The 21,569-nt window shown below is 43.2% G+C and overlaps 1 protein-coding gene across 5 annotated transcripts in view; it reads left to right on the top strand.

The window, feature by feature from the left end:
- Nucleotides 1-21,569, top strand: part of PPP2R2B (protein phosphatase 2 regulatory subunit Bbeta) — a 510,749-nt gene that overhangs the window by 84,248 nt on the left and 404,932 nt on the right. The window contains exon 1 of one of the 5 annotated variants that reach the window (XM_019833906.3): nucleotides 2,352-2,647. The exons of 3 other annotated variants lie outside the window; for them this stretch is intronic. In XM_019833906.3, the coding sequence (XP_019689465.1) occupies nucleotides 2,574-2,647 (74 nt within the window). In that variant the 5' untranslated portion in view covers nucleotides 2,352-2,573. Of the gene's footprint in view, nucleotides 1-2,351; nucleotides 2,648-21,569 lie in introns of those variants that run through there. One more of the 5 variants, XM_019833921.3, reaches the window with a different exon arrangement.

Here is a 21,569-nt window from a genome sequence, read left to right as displayed (position 1 = left end):
GTCTCTCTCTGTCCCAAAAATAAATAAACGTTGAAAACATAAGAGACTTTTGGGGCGCCTGGGTGGCGCAGTCGGTTAAGCGTCCGACTTCAGCCAAGTCACGATCTCGCGGTCTGTGAGTTCGAGCCCCGCGTCGGGCTCTGGGCTGATGGCTCAGAGCCTGGAGCCTGTTTCCCATTCTGTGTCTCCCTCTCTCCCTGCCCCTCGCCCGTTCATGCTCTGTCTCTCTCTGTCCCAAAAATAAATAAACGTTGAAAAAAAAAATTAAAAAAAAAAAAAAAGAAAGAAAACATAAGAGACTTTTAAAAACTGAGAACAAACTGAGGGTTTATGGGGGAGTGGGAGGGAGGGGTGGGTGGGTGATGGGTATTGAGGAGGGCACCTGTTGGGATAAGCACTGGGTGTTGTATGGAAACCAATTTGACAATAAATTTCATAATAAAAAATAAAATAAAATAAAATAAAATAAAATAAAATAAAATAAAATAAAATAAAATAAAATAAACAGAGGGGTACATATATTATTTTGAATTACTGTTTTTGTTTTTTTTTAGGTAAATGCCAAGTTGTGAAATAACTGAATCATGTGGTATTTGTATTTTTAACTTTTGAGGAACCTCCCTACTGTTTCCCACAATGATCACACCTGTTTACATTCCCATCAACAGTACACGAGGGTTCCTTTTTCTCCACATCTCTCAGATGCTTGTTGTTTCTTGTCCTTTTGATGCCAGCTATTGGGACAGGGGTGAGGTGGTATCTCGCTGTCGTTTTGATTTGCATTTCTCTGATGATTGGTGGTGCCGAGCATCTTTCATGTGTCTCTGGGCCATCTGTATGGGTTCATTTCTGGGCTCTCTATCTGTTCCATTGATCTCTAGGTCTGTTTTTGTGCTGCTACCATACTGTTTTGATGACCAGGGCTTTGTCGTATATCTTGAAATCTGGAATTGTGATACCTCCAGTTTTGTTCTTTCTCAAGATTGCTTTGGCTATGTGAGGTCACTTGTGGCTCCCTACAAAATTTAGGATTATTTGTTCTAGTTCTGTGACAAATGCTATTGGTATTTTGATGAGGATTGCGTTGAATATGTAGATTGCTTTTTTGTAAGTATGGACGTTTTAACAGTATTAATTCTTACGATCTGTGAGCACGCCAGGTCTTTTCATTTGTTTGTGTTGTCTTCAATTTCTTTTATCAACACCTTCTAATTTCCAGAGTACAGGTCTGTCATCTCCTTGGTTAAATTTATCCCTAGGTGTTTTATTCTTTTTAGTGCATTCTTTTTAGTGGAACAAGGCATTGTATATTTTTACATTTTATACTAAGTTTTATTTTTAAACTTTATGTTAAATCTTATTTTTAAAAATCCCACTCAGAGGAATATTGGTTTTCTTTTATAGACCGTTAAAGTCATTTCCTCATGCCTCTAAATGCAGCACAAAGGACATTCACCTTTTCTGTATCGTATACAATAGTGTCTTTCACAGTACTTGTAAATCGCAAACTGACATCTTGTGCTTGCCTTCCAGTGATAAGGTTTCCAAAGTCATTATTATTTCATGGGTCAAAACCAAACCACATCCCCAATCCAAATTACTTTATTTGGTGGTTATCCCTGTCTTTCGATACCGCCATCCTCTCTCTTTCTCATGTGAAATCTGAGTGAGTGTTTTGGTAAAGTTGTATAATTCTTAGATCAACTTAATTTTTCCAGCCAGCAGGGTATACCAGTTGGGAAAGAGTCTGTTTCCTTGGGCTTAGCCTCTGTTCTTGTGTTGTGGCTTTAAATTTGTACGGCAAATAACTCGAAACCAGGTTCCTACCTCGGTGTGAGGGCTGGCAGGAAAGAAGAGGCTGTAATGGAGCACAGAATCTGTCTGTGTTAGCCCTCTGTCACCGAGTACTCACCCCAGCTTTTGGCTTCACCTAAATGATAAATGGTCCTATTGTTTGGGCTTTCGTACTAAGAAAACATAGAACTAAATCTAGATGAAGCAAGGACAGAGACCCATTTCATTGCACTGTACTTTAATATTCCTGAGACCCATGGCATTACGGGTGGCTCTTTTAACAGCCATCTCTCTCCAGGGCAGAACACTGTGCAGTCTTTGTTTCATCTGATCTTCCAGCTAAATAAGAGATGGTCACTTATCCTCAGTGCTCCCCTATCCTGCTGGATTTCTATTGCTAGAGGAGAAACTGACCACACGGGAAAAGGTAGAGGTTTCAGGCAGGGCATTTCAGCGTGTGTTTACAGGCAGGACTGACTTACTCAGCAAATCCTGCTCGGAGAAGCTGCAGCCAATGAAGAGGCTATATCCCGGCTTGCTTGGGGGCTTCTGAGTTTGAGCTGCACGCAGAAATGTAAGGCAGTGCTTCCTGGTGCTGATGGCAAAATGGGACCCATCTCCAGTTATTCCTCGGGCTTCCCAGCTCTGCACATCCAGGAGAGAACCTACATAAACATATTGGGGATGTAGCCAGCTTGAAAGGCCGAGAGAATCCTTATGGATTCAGGAGACTGTTTTTTTATTTAGATTTTTATTTTTTATTTTTTTTGGAAGATGAAATGCTTCTCTCGTTACCTGCCTTACATCTTCAGACCTCCGAATACCATCCTCTCTTCCAGCTGCCACACGGAAGGTACAGACCAGAGAGGGAGACTGTCTGGGTGGGTGGGAAAAAGTGGGCTGGTGTATGACTTCCCACAGGCTCTGCCGGATCCTGCTTTCGGTAGCTACTAGCTGACTGCCGTTCCTGGCAAAAGCTTGTGTCTAACAGACTTAGATCTGCTTCTAAAATCAGTCTGTCTTCTCTAAGGAAAGGGAAGTATTTTCTGAAGAGCAGGATAATGTTGCAAAGGTGATCTCAAAGCTGATACAGCTGAGTCAAAAAAAAAATCAGAAATATTTTGCCAGTTTCCCTTATTCTCCTTCACAAGCAAACAAGTAATGAGAACTCCTGTTAAGGAAGAAGATTTTCAGTAAGTGCTGCCACATACATTTATCCAAGCTCTCTGTTTTGTCATTGTCTGTTTAATAACTTGGTGCATGCCCAAGAAAGCAATTAGCAAAATAGAATTAGCTTACACATGACTGTGGAGTGTCGGTTGTTGGATTGGTTTGCCCGGAGTCTGGACTTGGGTTGCAGAGCAGGAAGACACAGCTGACTTTCAGCGCTTCTGGAAATGTGGTTTGTGGGGGGTCCTAAGTTGCTGCCTTCTGGCGAGGGTGAGCTGAGCCTTGTACAAACAGTCCCAGTTCCCCGTCCTTTGGGGACCTCCTCTGCTACCTTCTGACCTCGAGTGCTATGCGTCCGTGTGTGTATGTACTTTCTGTGTGCACGTGTGTGTTCCTTGTCAAAGTGCTGGCAATTCACCTTCATCAAAGCACTGCAGGTATCAACATTTCTGGAGCCAGTAGCTGGCTGTGCATATTCTATGTGTGATTTGCCTGTTTCTTTTGATCTGCTACATCCTCGAAAAAGAGCAGTTTCAAGCAAAGCAGCTGGCTGGCTGCTTTTCAGGCTGAGGGTTGTCCTACAAGCAGTACTGATTGAAGAGGGCTGGGGGTGGGGAGGGGCTCCCACCACAGCTCAGTCCAGCCACACTCTACAGAAAGGAGCTGATGACCAGCCTGTTCGGAAAACCCACCCTTGTTTCTCATCCTCAGAGTAGGAACCTGGGATTGGGGGTGGTGTATATAAAACAAGAAAAGTATTTATTGTACTGCAAAGTGATTTTCAGTCAATACCCCCAGGAAAAGCAAGTAGGAGTTCGAGATCACCCTTGCATTGAGTTCAAGGATGGTATTTTTCACAGACCTTGATATCTTATGGATGTTTTTTTCAATTAGATAGTTCCCTTAAAAACATTATTGGTGGCTAAAGGAGATGACCCTTTGAGAAATCTTGTCCCTCACATAGAGGATCTTAGTAAGTCTCTGAGGTGGGTGGCATAGATAGGAATCTTCAGGGACATTTTCCATGTACGAAAGACCCAAACTCCCACAGGAAGCTGCCTAGATGACCGTTCTATTTCTGATTGGTCCCCCGTCCTCTCCTCCTAGCTTAGACTCAGAGAACCCAAACACTTGGTCTCTTCAGTTGCTGTTCTGTGTCTTAATTAAACTAAGATCCTACCTCATACAGACAAACCACCACCACCAAGAACTTTCTTGAACTGTTTTTTAACTAAGTCTAACCGTTTTATTCCATCAAATGGAAATCACGTTTTATTCCTATCAAAACAATCTCTAACTTACTAACTACCACCAGATTTAGGGGGTGGGGAGTAAGGAGACTTGTCTTTCAATCTGTTGTAAAGCTAATAGACAATGGGTAGGGAGGATAGCTTGTGGCAGACATTAAGGTGGTGAGTGAGGTCCTGGAGCTGGGTGGGGAAGGCATGAGTTAAACACCAAGCAAGCAGGGCCAAGTCACTCAATTTTACCTATTAAGTGGAAATAAAAGGACTTATTCCCAGGATACTGAGAATTAAATGTGATCATTCAAGGCCTTTGGGAGGCTTGGTACATGGTAGGTGCTGTCCGTTTTGAAGTCCCATGTACTTTCTCAGACAGTCAAGTTTTCTTTTTTCATTACAGTGTCTCCCTTAGGTAGTGAACAGTTTCCTCAAACACAAAACAGTGTCGCTCGGAACTAGTTACACTTAGAGTTTGTCCAAGGAGAAAAATATGTGAGAACGAGTCTGTGTTTTTATATTGTTAGCAATTATGTCACTCCGTAGTTTCTTCTAGAAAAGTTATGGCTGCAAACTTCCTATTTTATTTAATTGAAGAGACAGAGAATGAATAATTGGTGTATATCCTTGTGAAAATGAAATAAATACAAATACCCAAACAATTCCCTTAAGAGTAATTCGAGAACAACTTTAAAAGCTTCAATAATCGCTGGGTTTCTTGGAGGGTGGAGCCACCCTACTTAAAAGACAGGTGTTCCTTCCAGTTTGTCTTGACGTTGTTTTCTCAACACAGAAAGATCATGGGCTTTGAATTTTAGCTCTGCCCCTTGCCAACTGGGTGATGTTGGGTAGTCATTTAACCTCTCTGAGCCTGTTTCCTCATTTGTAAAACATGGATGATCATACGTTATAGGGTGGCTGCAAAGAAATACATTCAGAATGCCGTGCACAGGGTGATAATCATAGTAGTAGCGATAATAATAGTTATTATTATTCTTGTTATTGGCCTTCATCCGTATTGCACCTACTGTGTCCCAGACACCATCTTAGCACATGATGTAGTAACACATTCACACATATGTGGTCCACAAATAATACTCCTTTTTCTTTCCTTCTCTCACTTTCAACCCTCGAGCCTGTTCCTTCATCCATCAGGTCAAGATGTTGTTCTTCCTGTTACAGTCAAAATACTTTTTAAAAAATACGATCATAGTCCCTCCCTCAACCCCCCCAAACAACAACATGCTTGCCTTAAAAACCTCTCAGTGGTTTCCTATGGCCCAGCGGGCCCTGCGTGTTCTGACCCCTGTGTGACTTCCCTGCCTGACCTGAAGTACATTCCATCTTGCCTCGTCTCCAGCCACACAGGCCTTTCTTGGTTCTTCAGGAATCTTGCTCTGGCCACAGACGTCTCTTTATCCCCTCAGTCCCCTTCCTTATTAATCCTGGCCTTGGACTCTCAGCTCAAGTGGAGAAGCCATCCCTGCCCTGAGGTCCTCCTAGTCCTAGCTCCTAGAGAACCGGTGTGTTTCAAAACACCTGTCATAGTTTGTCATCCTGAATGGCCTGCATAACTGCTTTGGGAATATCTGTCTCCCGGATAGACTGAGGGTGTCATGGGAGCAGGACCCACATGTAGTTTTGCTCTCAGCTGTACCCCCAGCACTAGAACAATACCGAGTACTTAGTGGGCACTCAACAAATTTTTACTGAATGAAAATATGCCAAATACCAAGGTTATTATAGAATCACGTTTTTAAAACACAGGTGAAACACATTCTCCAAAGCATTAATGGCTACAGGAATGCAAGCTGTTTTAACCATTGCTGGTTGGGGAGCTTTTTGTGGACATTCTTGCGGGCATTGGTTTTATGATCATGCTCTACTTTAACTTGAAATCAGAGGATAAGAATGGGAAAAAGGTCAACTAAATAATGCCGATGCTCGAACAGGGTTTGGAGAGGACAACTGAATTGTCTTCCCTTCTATGTGGACCTCATTAAAAGGGCACATAACTCCCTCCCCCCACGGTGAGGAAGGATTCATCCAGCAAAATGATTCTAGGATTAGAGGAACAGAATCTCAATCACAAGCAGAATGAAACCATTCTGGACAGGACAGAGGGGAAGGGAAGACCCACAGGAATAAGAAAGCCAGTGAAGTATGAGGAACCTTGCCTGATATTTTCCAATGGACCTAATGTGGCACCCAACTTGGGAGGGCCTTTTCTGGGCCGGTGAACACATGAGTAAAGGCACTTCCTTTTCCTGAAGGGACAAGGGTCATGTGCCTTGCCTCGTGCCACTTCCTTTCCCTGAGTTGTCTCTGTCACAACTCTGTTTTCATGCTGCAAGTCCTTGCTCATCTCTTAAAAGGTAGCTCAAGTCAGGGCTTCCCAGGACGACTTCCTTAACAACTCCAAAGATGGTCTTGTTATTATGAGTCACAAGAAGCACAAGAGTTGTGGACAGAAGAGATGAGGAGAAGCAGAGTAGCACCGCAAAAATCAGTGGCTGTGTGCTCAGGGCTATGCCTGTGTGATCTCATTTACTGCTCTCACATTCTCATACCAAATGCTCTTATCTCTATGCTATAGGTGAGGAAATGGACACATGCCTGCTGTGTCCAGAGCCACAGTTAGTAAAGTCAGAGCTAAGACTCAAGTCCAAGCTGTCTGAATCAGAACTCGGTGCTCTTCACTCATGCATTACGCATTTCCTTCTGAACACAGCCTGCAGATTACGTTGAAACAGTCTATTTACGTGCCTGTCTCCTGGTGGCCGGGAGCAGCTTGGGGACAGGGATTCTGTCCTGTTTGGCTTTAGTCTTTGCATCCTGGTTAGCACAGAGCTTGACTCTGAGTAGGTGATCAAGAAGCTCTTCTTTTTTTTTTTTTTTTAATTTTTTTTTCAACGTTTATTTATTTTTGCGACAGAGAGACAGAGCATGAACGGGGGAGGGGCAGAGAGAGAGGGAGACACAGAATCGGAAACAGGCTCCAGGCTCTGAGCCATCAGCCCAGAGCCTGACGCGGGGCTTGAACTCCCGGACCGCGAGATCGTGACCTGGCTGAAGTCGGACGCTTAACTGACTGCGCCACCCAGGCGCCCCAAGAAGCTCTTCTTAAATAAAAAACTGAATGCGAGAGTGACAAATTTGTCTATGCAGCCATAGTTCTCCTTCGTAAGGAGGAAACAGGAAGCAGAATACCTTCCAGTGACACCCAAAAACAGGCTTGCTGGAAGTCTACATGCACATACAGGGGGGGGGAAAGTACACGTTTTCCTGTTTATCATGTTGTAAATAATTATAAAATAATAACAAAAAACATACAGCGCTTATTACTTGCTGGGTAGAATTCTGACACGTACATGCACGTGGATGTAGGAACAGGTGTATGTCTTCCTCACCACAATCCTATGAGGTAAGTACTGTTATTATCCTCATTTTAGAAATGAGACTAAGACACAGAGCAGTCAGGTAACCTGTCCAAGGTCACACAGCTGTTAAGTGCAAGGGTGAGGATGAGAACCCGTGCGGTCTGGTTGCAGAGTACATGCTAAGAAAGGATCCATTCCTCTGTTCCGTGCCTTTTTACGCATTTATGGAATTCTTATTTTTCTTATTTTTGGAAATCTCTTCTTAGCCCCTTCCACATATGTAGAACCAACCCACTCTTCAGGCCTACATCAAAGGCACTTCCCACCCACACCTTTCCCTGACTGTTCATCTTCTCACCTACATTTAAAGCCTTTCCCAAATGTGCATCATGATTCTCTGTAACATGGAAATAATATTATGCCACCTGACCAGGATATTGTAAGGCTTAAGTGAGACAAAATCTGATATCGCTTTAGACTAAAAAAAAGGTGTTTTTTGTTTTGTTTTGTTTTTTACGTTTTTTATATATAATACATGTCCCTGCTTTCATCCAAGGCCAGCCCTCTCCTTGGGAGCTGGATCCCATCCCTGACCCCAACCCAAGCCCTTCACTGCTGCCCTTGGCCCCTCTCTGTGTGTCATCACCAAGTCTTTAAGTCTTTCCTCTAAACGGGATCATTGGTGTGCGATCGCCAGCATGCTGTCAGTCACCTGACTTTAAATACTCCTCTTGTGATCCTGTGTCTGCCTCCAGCTACTGCCATGTCCTACTCCTCTTCGCAGAAAATTGCCTTGAAAGAGTCATCCATACACAGTGGCCAAGTTGCTCTTGTGAGAGTCCTGTGGCCCCCTCACTGACCAGGGTCCTCTGCCCCACCTCTCAAGCTGCATTGGCACACACGGTCACTGCTTCTTTGGCCTCAAGGTCCACACTTTCTGTCTGTTTCCTTCTCCCGCCATGGCTAGTCCTTCTCATCCTCCTAAACCGTAAACACGTAAGCCAAGGGCTCAGGCCTCTCCTTATGTGTGCTTGTTCCTAGGTGGCCTCAGCTAGCCCAGGGTGTTAGACCTCATCCCTCCAACCTGCATCCCCGCTCCAACCTCTCACCCCAAATGCAGACCTGCACATCCAACTACTTACCCAGCACTTCCTCTGGGATGCTCTACAGGTCTCAAAGCCCAGCTCTTCATTCCCTTTGAGAAAAACCCACGTGTCCAGCTTCTTCTCCAGCTCAATGAACAAGGACTCCAGTCTCCTGGTTACTTCAGCCACAAACCTTGGAGTCATCCTTCATTTCTATCATTGTTTCATATCCTTCTTCTCATTCTACAGTGAATCCTCTGGGCCCAACCTCCTAAAAATATCCAGAATCCATTCATGTCTCGTCACATCCATTTCTCAAATGCTTCTTCACCAGAGAGGCCTTTCCTGGCCTTCCTGTCTAAAATCTGTCTCTCTTTCTCTCTCCCTCTTCCCTCTCCCTCTCCCTCCCTCCCCCTCTCCCTCCCCCTCCCTCCCCTTCTCCCTCCCTCCCTCCCCCTCTCCCTCCCTCCCTCCCCCTCTCCCTCCCTCTCCCTCTCTCCCTCCATGTCTCTCTTTCTCTCTTCCTCTCCCCCACCTCTCTGTCTCTTTCTCTCTCTCACACTCACATCTACACCCACACCCCCACTCCCCAGTTACCTTTGCCCTGCTTTATTTTTATCCACAGCACTTAGCTTTACTGGCTGTGTTATACACCCATTTGCTTATTTCTTGCTCTCCTTTGTGCTCTGTAGACTGTAAGCTGCATGAGAGCAGAGGCTCACTTCTATATCTCCAGCACATAGGACAGCTCCCAGCACCTTGCAGACATGTAATAGATACATGTTGATTGAATGAATGGCTGCGTGAATGGATGCTTATGTGAACTCTTAGTAATAAAGTAGGAAGAATGGCCTCTGAAACCAGCTAAACCTGAGTTCTAATCTCACACTCATAATTACTTGCTGGGTGACATTCAGTTACTTGATTGGTATATTTCTTTCTCCAACAATAACATATCAGAGTACTGTTATGAAGGAGAAAAAATTGTAATTTTGTAAAACATCTAGCATAATGCCTGTCAATAGTCTGTGAGTGAGACTTTACACAGTCACATAAAGGCATTAATAGTTCATGCCGATTGAATTGTTTTTGCCTACCGACACAGCTAGCATTGGCAGTAGCCTTGTTATCTGCCAGACCCTGTGCTAAATACTGGATAGTCACTGCCTCATATAAATCTCAGAAGATCATGACGTAAGTACTGTTAACTGTCCTCATTTTAGAGATGAGGTAGCAAGGCACAGGATGTTATAGTAACTTACCTGAAGCCACATGGCCGTTATGTGGTAGATCAGAGTTTGCACCCAGACAGTTTGACTCTAGAGCCCAAGGTCTTATCTGCCTCATAATATACTGCATTTTGTAATATGAAGCATAAATACCATATTTTAAGCATTGTTCTCAGCACATGGGAACTTAAAAGATGTAAAGGACTCATCCTTATTTGAAGAAATCGCAGTATGGCAGGGGAGAGAAAGGCATACACGCACAACTCTAACAGTAGATTTTAACCCTGACTGTGCCTGAGGATCAGCTGTGGCAAATGAACAGGGATGTCTCCACCATGTCTACCTATTGAATCAGACTTCCAGGAAGGCAGCCCTGGGAATCCTAGTTTTCAGAGCTCCCCAGGTGAATCTTGGATAATCAGAGCTGAGTACCTGAGTCTGTGATAAACGATGCTCAGGGTTAAGGAATATAGTCAAAGGGAAGAGCTCTGGGAGAAAGAGATTGATCCATTGTAGATCCCTTTGAAATGATAGAGTAAGATCTGCAGTTGAGAAGAGGTTGCTTTTGGTCAAGATGTCTGATGTCTGGCAGATAGGTGGCTGTCCTAGAAGGATTCAAGGTCAGTGTTATTTGCTTATGCTTTCAATGGATCTCTACTGAGCGTTTGTCTGCTTCATGGTAGCTATGAATTTGCTTCAAGATTTTATTTTCAGGTACCAGCTAGAACATCTACCTAATATAGAGACAGTCATTCAGTTTCTTGCCCTTTACTTTTGTCATCTACATAAAGGGGAATAAAAATTATGCACATATCATTGAACAGTTGCTTTGGTGAGTAAACATGATAATTCATGCAAAGTATATAGTGTGGTACACAGTGCATATTAAGAACTCAATAAGAGCTGTTGTTATTATAAATATAATCCATATTAGTGGAGGTCTCAGAAAACACCCTTGTCCTGAGTACTTCGATGAAATGTGGCGATGGAAAGAATCCTAGGCCAGTGGCCCAGAGACGCCTACATTCTGGTCCTTTTGTGACATTGATGTCCCTTGATGAATTGTCTAATCCTGCTGTGCCTCGGAGTCAAGTGGGAATATAATAAAACCTGGCAGTGTTGGTGTGAGATTAAGTGATAGAGCTTTGTGAAGCATGTCCCCCTCTTGAGGTTCCCACATTAAACCAGAAGCAGGGAGTAGTAACTGAGTTTTAGGAGTTCCTAATAAAATCCATAAAGAATTTAGCAGCTGATAAGAAATGTGGAGGGTAGGGGCGCCTGGGTGGCTCAGTTGGTTAAGCATCCGACTTCGGCTCAGGCCATGATCCTCTGGTGAGTTCAAGCCCCGTGTTGGGCTCTGTGCTGACAGCTCAGAGCCTGGAGCCTGCTGTGGATTCTGTGTCTCCCTCTTTGCCCCTCCCCCTCTCATGATCTCTCTCTCTCTCTCTCTCTCCTTCAAAAACAAAATAATCATACAAAAAAATGTGGAAGATAGAAAGTAATGTTTGATAAAAGCCAACTGGGAGTGAGGCACTCTCCATGCATTATTATCACATGGAGATAATTATCACAAGGATGGTGCGTGGCAGTAGTCACATTTTACAGGTGAAGACCTGGGAGAGGACTTGTAAGGTGAACTGTCTAGTTGGAAAAGACTTTGGCTTTGAAATCGGTTACACCAGAGTTCCAAATATGATTAAAGATATTTATCCTCTGAGTGTTTTGTCAATAGTAAAATGTAAGTAATCATGTTTCCTTTTTGGGTTTATTGTAAGGATAAAAGACGTTGAGTGAAATATACCTAATAGTCACTTAATAGATGGCCCCTGTACTTACTGTGACAGTATTTTTGTCCAGGTCATTCTAGTGGTAACACTGTGCTAGTCTGATGGCACATCCTGGGTTTCTCGTAGACTATCATGTTCCCATCAAAAAAAAAAAAAAAAAGTTCAGTCTCGCATTTTTTAATTCTTTCAACCTTTATCACTTTTGCTGCTTGCTTTTAACATACACTGGTTAGCGCCGTTCTGATTTGTGTTTCTGAATTCATTGTTTGCTTTTGGTACTTGCGCCCCAAGGCAATTCCTTCATTTTGACTCAATTTTATAAATCTAATAGAAAAATCACCAGCAGTGAAATCATCACCATCGTTAGACTGGCCCATTAGTTTTCTGAGTCACTGTTTCTTCCCTGGCAGATGGAGCTGGGAGAAAAGATGGGCCGAGATGGCCAAAGCCTTTATCTTCCCAAGTATCTGCAAAAGCACAGTTAGCAGGAAAAGCAAACAGGAGGCAAATAAATGGGCGATTTCAAAGATATGCATGAAAGGCTGCTCTGGATCCTATTGTTGATACACGGGAATGTCACTTACCTGGAAATTTTAGGAGCAAACTGAGGAGTCAGTGAACCTCTTTGCAAGAGAAATTATTTATTCAAAAATTACAAACAAATGCCTAAAGAACATCTCTATTCCATGTCAGATATTGGCTAGACAATGGGTTCACCGGTGGTGAACGTACATTTGGTTCCTGCCTACATGCAAGACTAATTAATCAAGTTACTATAAACAGTGACAAATGCTCTAGTGGTGAGGGCATATGAAGACAAGGTCTAATAGTGTTGTGTAATGCCCAGGAAGAGGTGGACATCATCCCTGGAGAAGTATCCCTTGAGCTGAGATCTGAAGGATAAGTAAGACTTGCCCAGGCAGAATGAGAGGGAATCTTCCAGGCAAAGGAGAGCATGTTTGCGAGGCCCTGTTACCAGAGGGTTATGGTAAATGTGAGGTTCTGAAGGATGGCTGATGAGACCAGAGAGAGACCCAGCAAGAGAACAGTGGAAAATGAAGCTGTCAAGTGGTAGGTCCTGCATGCCTCTGTGATATCAGTTATAGACTTAATCCAAAGAGAAACTGGAAATTACTGAAGGGTACAAATTTTGGGGAAAATTTCAGCCCAAACTTGCAACATGAGAATATTCTCCTGACTGCTGTGAGACTAGAAGTGCTACGAGATGGGTGGATACGTTTTAAGGAGCGGGCTGCTGAAGGCCGTCTCTATCATTGCATTTTGCTAGATGTGTAGATGGCACTCTGTATGCCCCAAAGTCCTCAAGTCTGAATAGAGTGCAGAAACCTGTTCATTTTCTTGACATCCAGACAAAAAATTCTTCTTCTCCATGAGCAATGGCAGGAACACACAATGCTTTGTTTTGAAGAGGCAGTAAACCTTCAAGGCATTGAAAAATAGAGTAGTGTGCTTTTCCAGATACAGCACTTGGAAAGCATGATATTTAGAAGGAAAAGAAAGGCTGTGTTAGGACAAAGCCATTAAAGATGTTTTCATATCATGTTTATTCAGCACAAAATAGCTGCTCCATCAAAGCCTCTAGATAGAATGGTACATATTCTCAGCTGTGTGCACTCATATATAAACAGAAAGGTGACCCTCTCAGGGGAGAGTTGACCAAAAGTCAGTCTCATGAGCAAAGGCTAGAAAGCCATGTTCTACCTTAATTATTAATTCATTTTTTTCAACCAAGATGATAGAATATCTAAGCATGTGGGTAGAAGCCCCAAGTGTAAAATCCTTCAGGAGCCCAGCAGTAGCATATTAACCAAAAAAGGCATGATATTGGCTATCATGAAACTGTGTGTTTGAGCCCTGCCTAAAGCCAACACAGTCTAGTTAAAAAAAGAAAAAAGAAAAAAGAAAAAAAGACACTGAATAAGGAAAACAAAGTCAGAACCGGCCCTCGGGCCACCCATATCCATCCCATTAGATAGAATCAGAATTTCAGTTTGGGAGGTCCCTGAAACCAGTAGCCCAGCCCTTTCCAGGGTCTCTGAAGCCCAGTATTCCTGACAAGAGAGCATTGGAGAACTCACTCCCTGCCAAAGCTGGCCCTTCTACTTCAGGACACTTCTGGCTATCTCTAGATCTGTTAGTTAAGCTGGAGTCTGTTTCTTAGAATAATTGAAATCTATTTCTTCTCAAATCATAAATCTGAGGCCTTTTTCCTCATGACTTTTCTGTACTAGGACAATGGTTTTCACACCCTGTGCAGGCTTCAGATTCCAAGTTCCTTCAAGTAGCCTCCTATGACTTTATCTAGAGTCGTGGTCAAAAGGAGACTTTAGGTGCCACATCCTGTTCTAAGTGTTTTAAGGTAGTAGCTCATTTAGTTCTAACAACATTCTGATGAAGAGGAAACTTGTATTATCCCCATTTTACAGAGACAGACACTGAGGCCCAGAAACATAAGTCACCTGCCCAAAGTCACATGGTCAGCAAGCAGCAGAGGTAGGACCTGAACCCAGGTAGGCTGGCCCCAGAGCTTTGTTCTTCCACCCACGATGGAGGGGAAAACACAAGCTTTGCTGTTAGTGTCTTGCCTTTGAGTCCAAGTTCCAACACTGCCCATGGCCACCTGCTTCTGACCAAGCCTCCACTTCTTCATCCATGAGATGTCTATCGTGAACTGTACCTCAGGGCTGCTGTGGGAATACCTAAAATAATGCACGTCAAGTAGCTGCAGAGTGCCTTACACATATTGCCTTCTCATTAAAGGCTGATAGAAGAAATAAATGTGTGAGTAAATGAACGAAGACCTTCTGGGCCAGCCTCCCCTAGCAAAGCTTCCTTATTCTTTGCCCCAATTCTCAGTCGAAGCACCTACTTTATGATGCCCTCAGGACGTCAGCCAGAAGTCACAGCATAAGCATAGGACAATAGACTGGAATGAAAATAAAACTATAATGTAAATGACAATGAACCATTGCTTCATTCCCCCCAATCCAGACTTGAGATTATTTGGCAGCCTAGAAATAAACTAAACAAGCTACAAGATAGTGACCTTTCAGATCATGTCATGTCCCCCTTCCCGTTTTATGCAGTAAAATCTACAGTCTTTTTGTGGCCTCCAAGGCCTAGGAAATCTGCACCCTGATGATCTCCTGTAACCGCCCTCTTCATTCAGCCCACACCGGCTACACTGGCCTCCTTGCTGTTTCTCAAACATCCCAAGCACATTCCCTCTCCAGGACCTCATACTTGTTCCCTCTGTCTAGAATGTTCTTCTCCCAACCATGTTGTTCTTACCCTCACTTGTGTAAGTCTTGCACAGATACCACTCTTCAGAGTCCAGAGTGCTAACCATTACACGATGGAACCCCACCAAATACTGCTCTTCAAATAGGACTTCCTGCCTACCTGATCTACACCGCCCTAGCACTCCCCTTTTATTTTACTTCACAGATTGCCTCACTGCCTCACCCGTTATCTATTTGCCTGTGTTCATCATCAGTTTCCCATCAGTAGACCTTAACCTCCAGGAGACCAGGTGCTTTGAGCTTTTGCTCAGCATCATGCCTGCCATGTAATAGTTGGTGGCACATCGTTGTTGAATAAATGGTGCATAATAGTGGTTAGTAGAGGCAGCAGGTAGGCTCAGTGACCCACAAGAGTTTTACCTCTTTAGAAGGACACTAGTTCCCAAGCGCTAGCATACGCATAAAGATCATCTGCAGTGCTTGGTTTAAGATGCAGATTCGGGAGGCTCACATGCTCCTCCTAAAATTTTGAATCGGTACATCCTGAGTGAACCCCAGGACCTCCATTTTCAAGAAGCCCTCCAGTGCCTGTTGAGGATGGAACCCCAGTGCAGTTCGTCGAGAAACACTGTCCTAGGGTAAGAGAAAGTAAGAAATATACATAAGCAACACCCCTGAATTTTGCATGGTTGCCTTCCTCCCTCCATGTCTGGCCCAAGATGTGAGAACTCCAGACTTAGCATTTAGGGTGTGATGCTGGTGGAGGCAAGCGGCAGGGCTCAGTGCAACGGTTCCTAATCACCCTGATCTCTCCGTTGGAGGTTGAGTGGCTGCAGACTTGCTTAAGGAGGGGTCTTAGAGTAACCTCAGAAGCAAAAGGACAGCATTAATATCCTCCCTTGCCTCTGCACAGAGCCGTTTACTGAATGGCTGCTGCAATCTGTGAGTGGGGGAGGGCACCCCATTGGTCCTGGCAGTTGGCATCAAACCAGAGAGCCAGAGCTGGAAGAGTTGCAAGGTTCTGGTCAGAGCCCCACCCACTATCTTGCAGAGAGATTAAGTGAACCGCCCAAAAGCACACAGCTAATTAGTATTTAAGAGCTGGCACTGAAACCCAGCCTGTGGCTTCACTGTGGTGTTTTGGCCTCTGTACCCTTTTGAAAGTGGTTTCACTGTTCCTAACAGTCCTGTGAATATCTTAGAATAATGTGCTGACCTGGCTACAGACTATGAAAGGAGGGAAAAACCCCTCAAGGCTAAACTGTAAAGAGTCTATGCCCTCTTATACTGCGGGCATGTGTACTGATAAGCCCGCAGGAGAAAACCAGCTTCATTGAGGTACTTTTAAATGGCTGAGCGAGGTATGTGTAATGGTGCTATTATTTTACACTTTTTAAAGGAAGCTCATTTTTCTTTGAAATTGGCCTCACTTACACACAGAATCGGCGGGAAAGACGATGATCAGGTATTAAGCCTTCAAGAATGTTCTCATAAGTACCATCTTCACCACATTGGGTAGCCAACCGAAGGTAATTTGGGACCAGCGTATATAATATGTGTGTCCCCATGTTGTGCCTTCTAAACAGTGCTAAGCAATAGACTGACCTTGACTATCTAGAGCTGAGGGCTGGGGATTCGGGGTGGTCATATGTTGCCGGAATGGATTCTTTTATGATTCCTGCTACATCTAAAACATGCCACTGTGCCAACTTGCATTTTTTTCTTTCTCATCTAAGCGACCCGGGCTGAGCTCGCTGTACATGCTGGGGACAACCTCGTCCAAATTCACTTAATTTGCACTCATTTATGTTCTTCTGTTTGGAAATTGTATTTTTGGCTCTGATTCAGATAAATTCAACCTGAGATGATAAATGGAATGATCCTGTAGGTGAAGCAGTGATGGAGGCTTTAGTTATAATTCTCTATTGATCCTCACATATGCTCCGGGCATCATACAAAGTTATTTATTGGACACAGCACTGTCAGGTCGTAGCATAGACCTCAGTAAATTGATTGAAGTTTGAGGCTTCCGAGGATACCCAACCTTCATTTAAAGAACCACTTCCCCAGCAAGACCTGATTTTATAATGTGGTAGGAAAAAAAGGTATCTTCTGCTCTGTATATTTTACCTTCTTAAAAGTTAGGCTCTCAAAGCTTGCAACTGAACAGGGTAAACAAATAAGAGGTATGTTCCAGGCAGCTGGAACAGTGCCTGGGGCTTAGCAGGGACTCAGTAAACATTTGCTCCATTCTGTGCTCTCCACTACCTTTGTCTGCAGACACAACAGTGTTGGCTCATTTCTTGGTCCATGTATTAAATCTTTCTTGGGTGCCTACTACTTGGAATAATTCTGGACAGTATCCACTCGTATAAAGTACAGCTAGATCCTTGCTGCCATGGGCCTTATATTCTGCTGTGGGCAGAGAGGTAATAAATCATTATAAGCAGTAGATCAACAGTAGGGTGGCAACCAAAGTAAGACTAGATCTAAACAAGGAGATTCAGATAAAATTTAAATAAAGACCTTGCATATACCTAACTGCAGAAACACCTTCCAAATTGGTCTTCCGGTACTTAGGCTTCATCCCTGGTCTCCTTGGCAGCCCTCCCAGCCAGCGTTCACAGCTCATTCTGGGTGCTTCTTGGCAAGTATTCACCAGGCCTCCTGTGCTGATCTCTTCTTTCCCATCTGGTGCTCTGATTCTGCACAGAATGGTGGGCAGATGCTGCCAGTAGCAGGGTTCTCTGCAGAAGTAAAGGCCTCTGGGAGCTGAGTCTGCAGACCCTCGGGACAGCATGAATTCATTCAAATGGTTTTAAAGCCTCTGTGAGGTTCCAGGCAGAGATCAGGCTCTAGAGAAATTTCAGGACACAAAGCAGCCACTGACCCTGACCTCAGGGTGCTTGCCTTCTAAGAGGGGAACTAGACAACCACAAGTGGACATCAAAAACTAGGACCTTGGGGCACCTGGGTGGCTCAGTCAGTTGAGCGTCCAACTTTGGTTCAGGTCATGATCTCACAGTTGGTGAGTTTAAGCCCCACATCGGGCTCTCTGCTGTCAGCACAGAGCCTGCTCCAGATCCTCTGTCCCCTTCTCTCTGCCCCTATCCCACTTATGCTCTCTCAAAAATAAATAAAACATAAAAAAAAAAACAACCTAGGACCTTTTAAATAGTCATCAGGGGAGGGAAGAAAATAAAAATAGGATAAATAGCATAGCGAGTGACGGGAATGGCAGATTCCCAGGTGTAAGGTGGACAGGGAGCCCTTTCCGAAGCTGAGTCATGACTAATGAGAAAGAGCCAGCCATGTGAAGAGCCCAGGAAAGAGCATTCTAGGCAGAAGGCCCTACAAGCGCAAAGTCCTGGAGACTGGAATAAATTTGGTATACTCAACGAATGGGAAGGTCTTGGTGAACTATTGTATGTTTTGGGGGTAGTTTTTATAGATTAGTTAAAAAAAAATTCTTTCAGATATTTAAGCCCTATAATTCATTATACTTTTCAAAGAAGCAGTGTATATTCGAAGCTAAAAAATTAGATCCTAGAGATAGCTTACTTACATCCGTAAGGGGATAATCTGATGATTGAGTCCTGCCTGCAGTCAGATTGCCTTTATGGAACACTGGATTTCCCGTATATTAGCTGAGTGACTTCTGCCACCTTACTTAGTCTTTCTGTGCTTCACTTGCCAGAAGGGGGATAAGAATAGTGCCTACGTCATGGGAACCTTTTGGTGATAAATTTAAGTGCTAACCAGGCCATAGTAAGTGTTCCAAGCATGTTGGCTATTCTAATCCCTCCATTGTTTTGCCCCTGGCAACGAAAAGAACTTTCCTTTCTTGATCATCCTTTCCATCCTTTTATCCCCTCTGGCACGCATGAATTGATTTCTCAACAACCAAATGCAAAATAATTTCCCAAATCTTCATGTTTTGGGTACCACTGAAATCCTTGAAGTTTTCAGTGTAACTTCAAAGAGGAAGGCCTCACAAAATCTTCACCAGATTGAGTCTAGGCCCAGGACAGTGCTCTCCTCAGGGGAGATAGTAGGGACTAAACTATGTAAATAGTGCTCCTTTATCACTCTTTTTCTTTTTTCCCTCCCTTTTCATAGCACTCATCACCACTAGTCATTTTCTTTATTTGTCATGTTGCTTAACCTACGAGAACAAAAGTTCTATGAGAAGGACTTCTTTGTCTTGGTCAATGCACTGCCCTCAGTTCCCCCAACAGTGTTCAAATACTATAGCTCAATAAATACTTGTTGACTGAATTATATATCTCCACAGCCCTAAAAAAATACTGGGGAGTATGTTGCTAATGAGTTAAAGAGTTATAAAAATATCCCATGTTTTTAATGCAACCTGGGTTGCCAGCTTCTCAGTGACCCAGGAGAGCAATTCACTGGGAGGAGCTGATCCAGTAAATAAGAAATATTACATTCATTTATTATTCATTTATTCATTTAACAAATATTTTTAGGTCCTCACTTGATGCCAGGTAGCGTATTAGCTGCTGGTCTGCAGTGGTGGATAAAACAGAAATGGTCCCTGACCTCAGGGAATGGGAATCTAGTAATTAATCATTCCAATTTTTATAAAAAAACATCTCCTCGCCAGCTTCAGCAGTATCATCTTTTCATATAAATCTGAAGATTAGAACCTAGAGAATAAAATAAAACCTTCTGGCAATGAGCCTGTGAGTGGGCAGTCAGGAAATGCTATTCCCGGCCTGACTCATTCCTCCTCACACCGTTCTTGGGGTACTGGTGGTTTGTAGAACTCTTCCACAGATATCACATGTGTGCATTTCCCCATGGCACACAACAGTCCTCTCTCACCCTCCACACACATGTGCATGCATGTGCACACACACCATCTCATTTGGCACCAAAAACCCATCCTGAGGAACTGGAAATAAAATTCCAAGTGGCACCAGAATCATAGGGTAGATAGGAATAAGAACTTGCCAATCTTGATCCCTCTTTGCAGCATGCAATATCACACCCTCAATTTACCAGCTGCTTGTTTGTAAGACAAACTAGATTGTTGTGAGCAAAACTATTAGGGAAAACGACAAAGGCATCTGCTACACAAGGAAATTTCAGAGTTATGTAGCAGAGAATCGGAAGCTAGACATGTAATCTCCAGGTTCAAGGATAGGTTCCCATCCTACTTATTTTTTACCTACAGTTATCTCACATAGAGCTCAGTTTCCCTTGGATCATGAGGTCAGGAGTCCCTCTGTCTTGAGTTTGGTCTGCTTTTAACAGTGCGGTGTTATCTAAGTGAACCTGTGGTGTAGATTCATTCACACTATTGATCCCACATGCCCTTTTGTTGTGATTTAACGGTTTCATGCACACATGTATATTTTTTTCCAGACAAACTGTAGGTTCCCTGAGAAGTTGCTTGTTGGCATGTTTGGATTCTCGGATTAGACTGCTTGGGATCACCTGAGTCTTTCTCGTGCTAACTTGAGCAAAGTCACTTAACCCCTCTGATGCATAGTTTACCCCTCTGTAAAACTGGGTTCATCATAGTACCTCCCCCATAGAGTTGGTGTGGAATTAAATGAGCTAATTCATAGAAAGTGTTTCCTTGCATCTTTGAAGTGCCAAATAATATTTGCTAATATTCTTTTTAATGTTTACCCTCCAATGCATCTACCCCTGACTGATCTAGACAAAGAGTAAGTCATTGCTGAATTGTTATGATCCAGAAGATAGCTTTCCCAATGATAGGATTGTATTTAATGAATTTTAAGGTTGAAGTTGATCTTCCAAATATGTAAAAACAACCAACTTTTATACTTCAAGATATTAATATAAGAAAGTAAAATTCTAAGAAAATTTGTTGAACAGAAGCAACAATTATTAAAATGCTTCACAAAGTGCTTCAATGTGATTATAACTTCATAATGCCAAATAACCAGAAAAAAATCAAAATTTTAGCCAATTATCTAGGCATCTAAACTTTCTTTTTCCTTTAGTTTCACCAAGATATTTGAGGTTGCATAGAGACAGTCTCTTGGTCTGTGGAGACTTCTCTCTCTTCCTATGATTTTTCTTGACTAGTTTCTTGACTAGTTTCTCATTTCTTAGTCTCTCCTGTTTCAAACTGTACACTTCTTGGTGGTATGTAAATGAGTTTCTGTTTCTCCTGTAATTTTGTTTCTGGGATAACAGAATGAATTGGTCAAGTTAAGCCTCAAGATTAATTGGTCAAGCGAAGTCAGCCTTTCTGTTGTTCCTGAACTCAAAGCCTTGAAAATCCACTAACTAGAGAGCTGTTCTAACACAAGAGGAAGAGATTCACCAACAGTGATCTGACTTTGGTTTGTCCTTCCTTCTGGGGATGATGTTAAATTAGCTGAGTTCAGAGCTTGCTACCAAAGTTTTATCCGGTCATCATGATGTGCATTGCTCGCTTGCACACATGTCTTCCTTCTGTCCCTCTCTCACTCTCTCCCTCCCTCCCTCTTTTTCTCCCTCTCTCCTCCTCCTCCCCTACCATCACTGATAAGCAGAAAGAGTGTTGGAGGAAAAACCTAACAGTGATGCAAAATTCCTTATCCTACCTGGTTTCTTGGTTCTTGAAGTTCACTTGAGAAAGC

Source organism: Felis catus, chromosome A1, assembly GCF_018350175.1.
Source record: "Felis catus isolate Fca126 chromosome A1, F.catus_Fca126_mat1.0, whole genome shotgun sequence".
Taxonomy (NCBI): Eukaryota; Metazoa; Chordata; class Mammalia; order Carnivora; family Felidae; genus Felis; species Felis catus.
The sequence above is the reverse complement of the archived record's forward strand: the minus strand, read 5'-3'. Positions and strand labels throughout refer to the sequence as shown.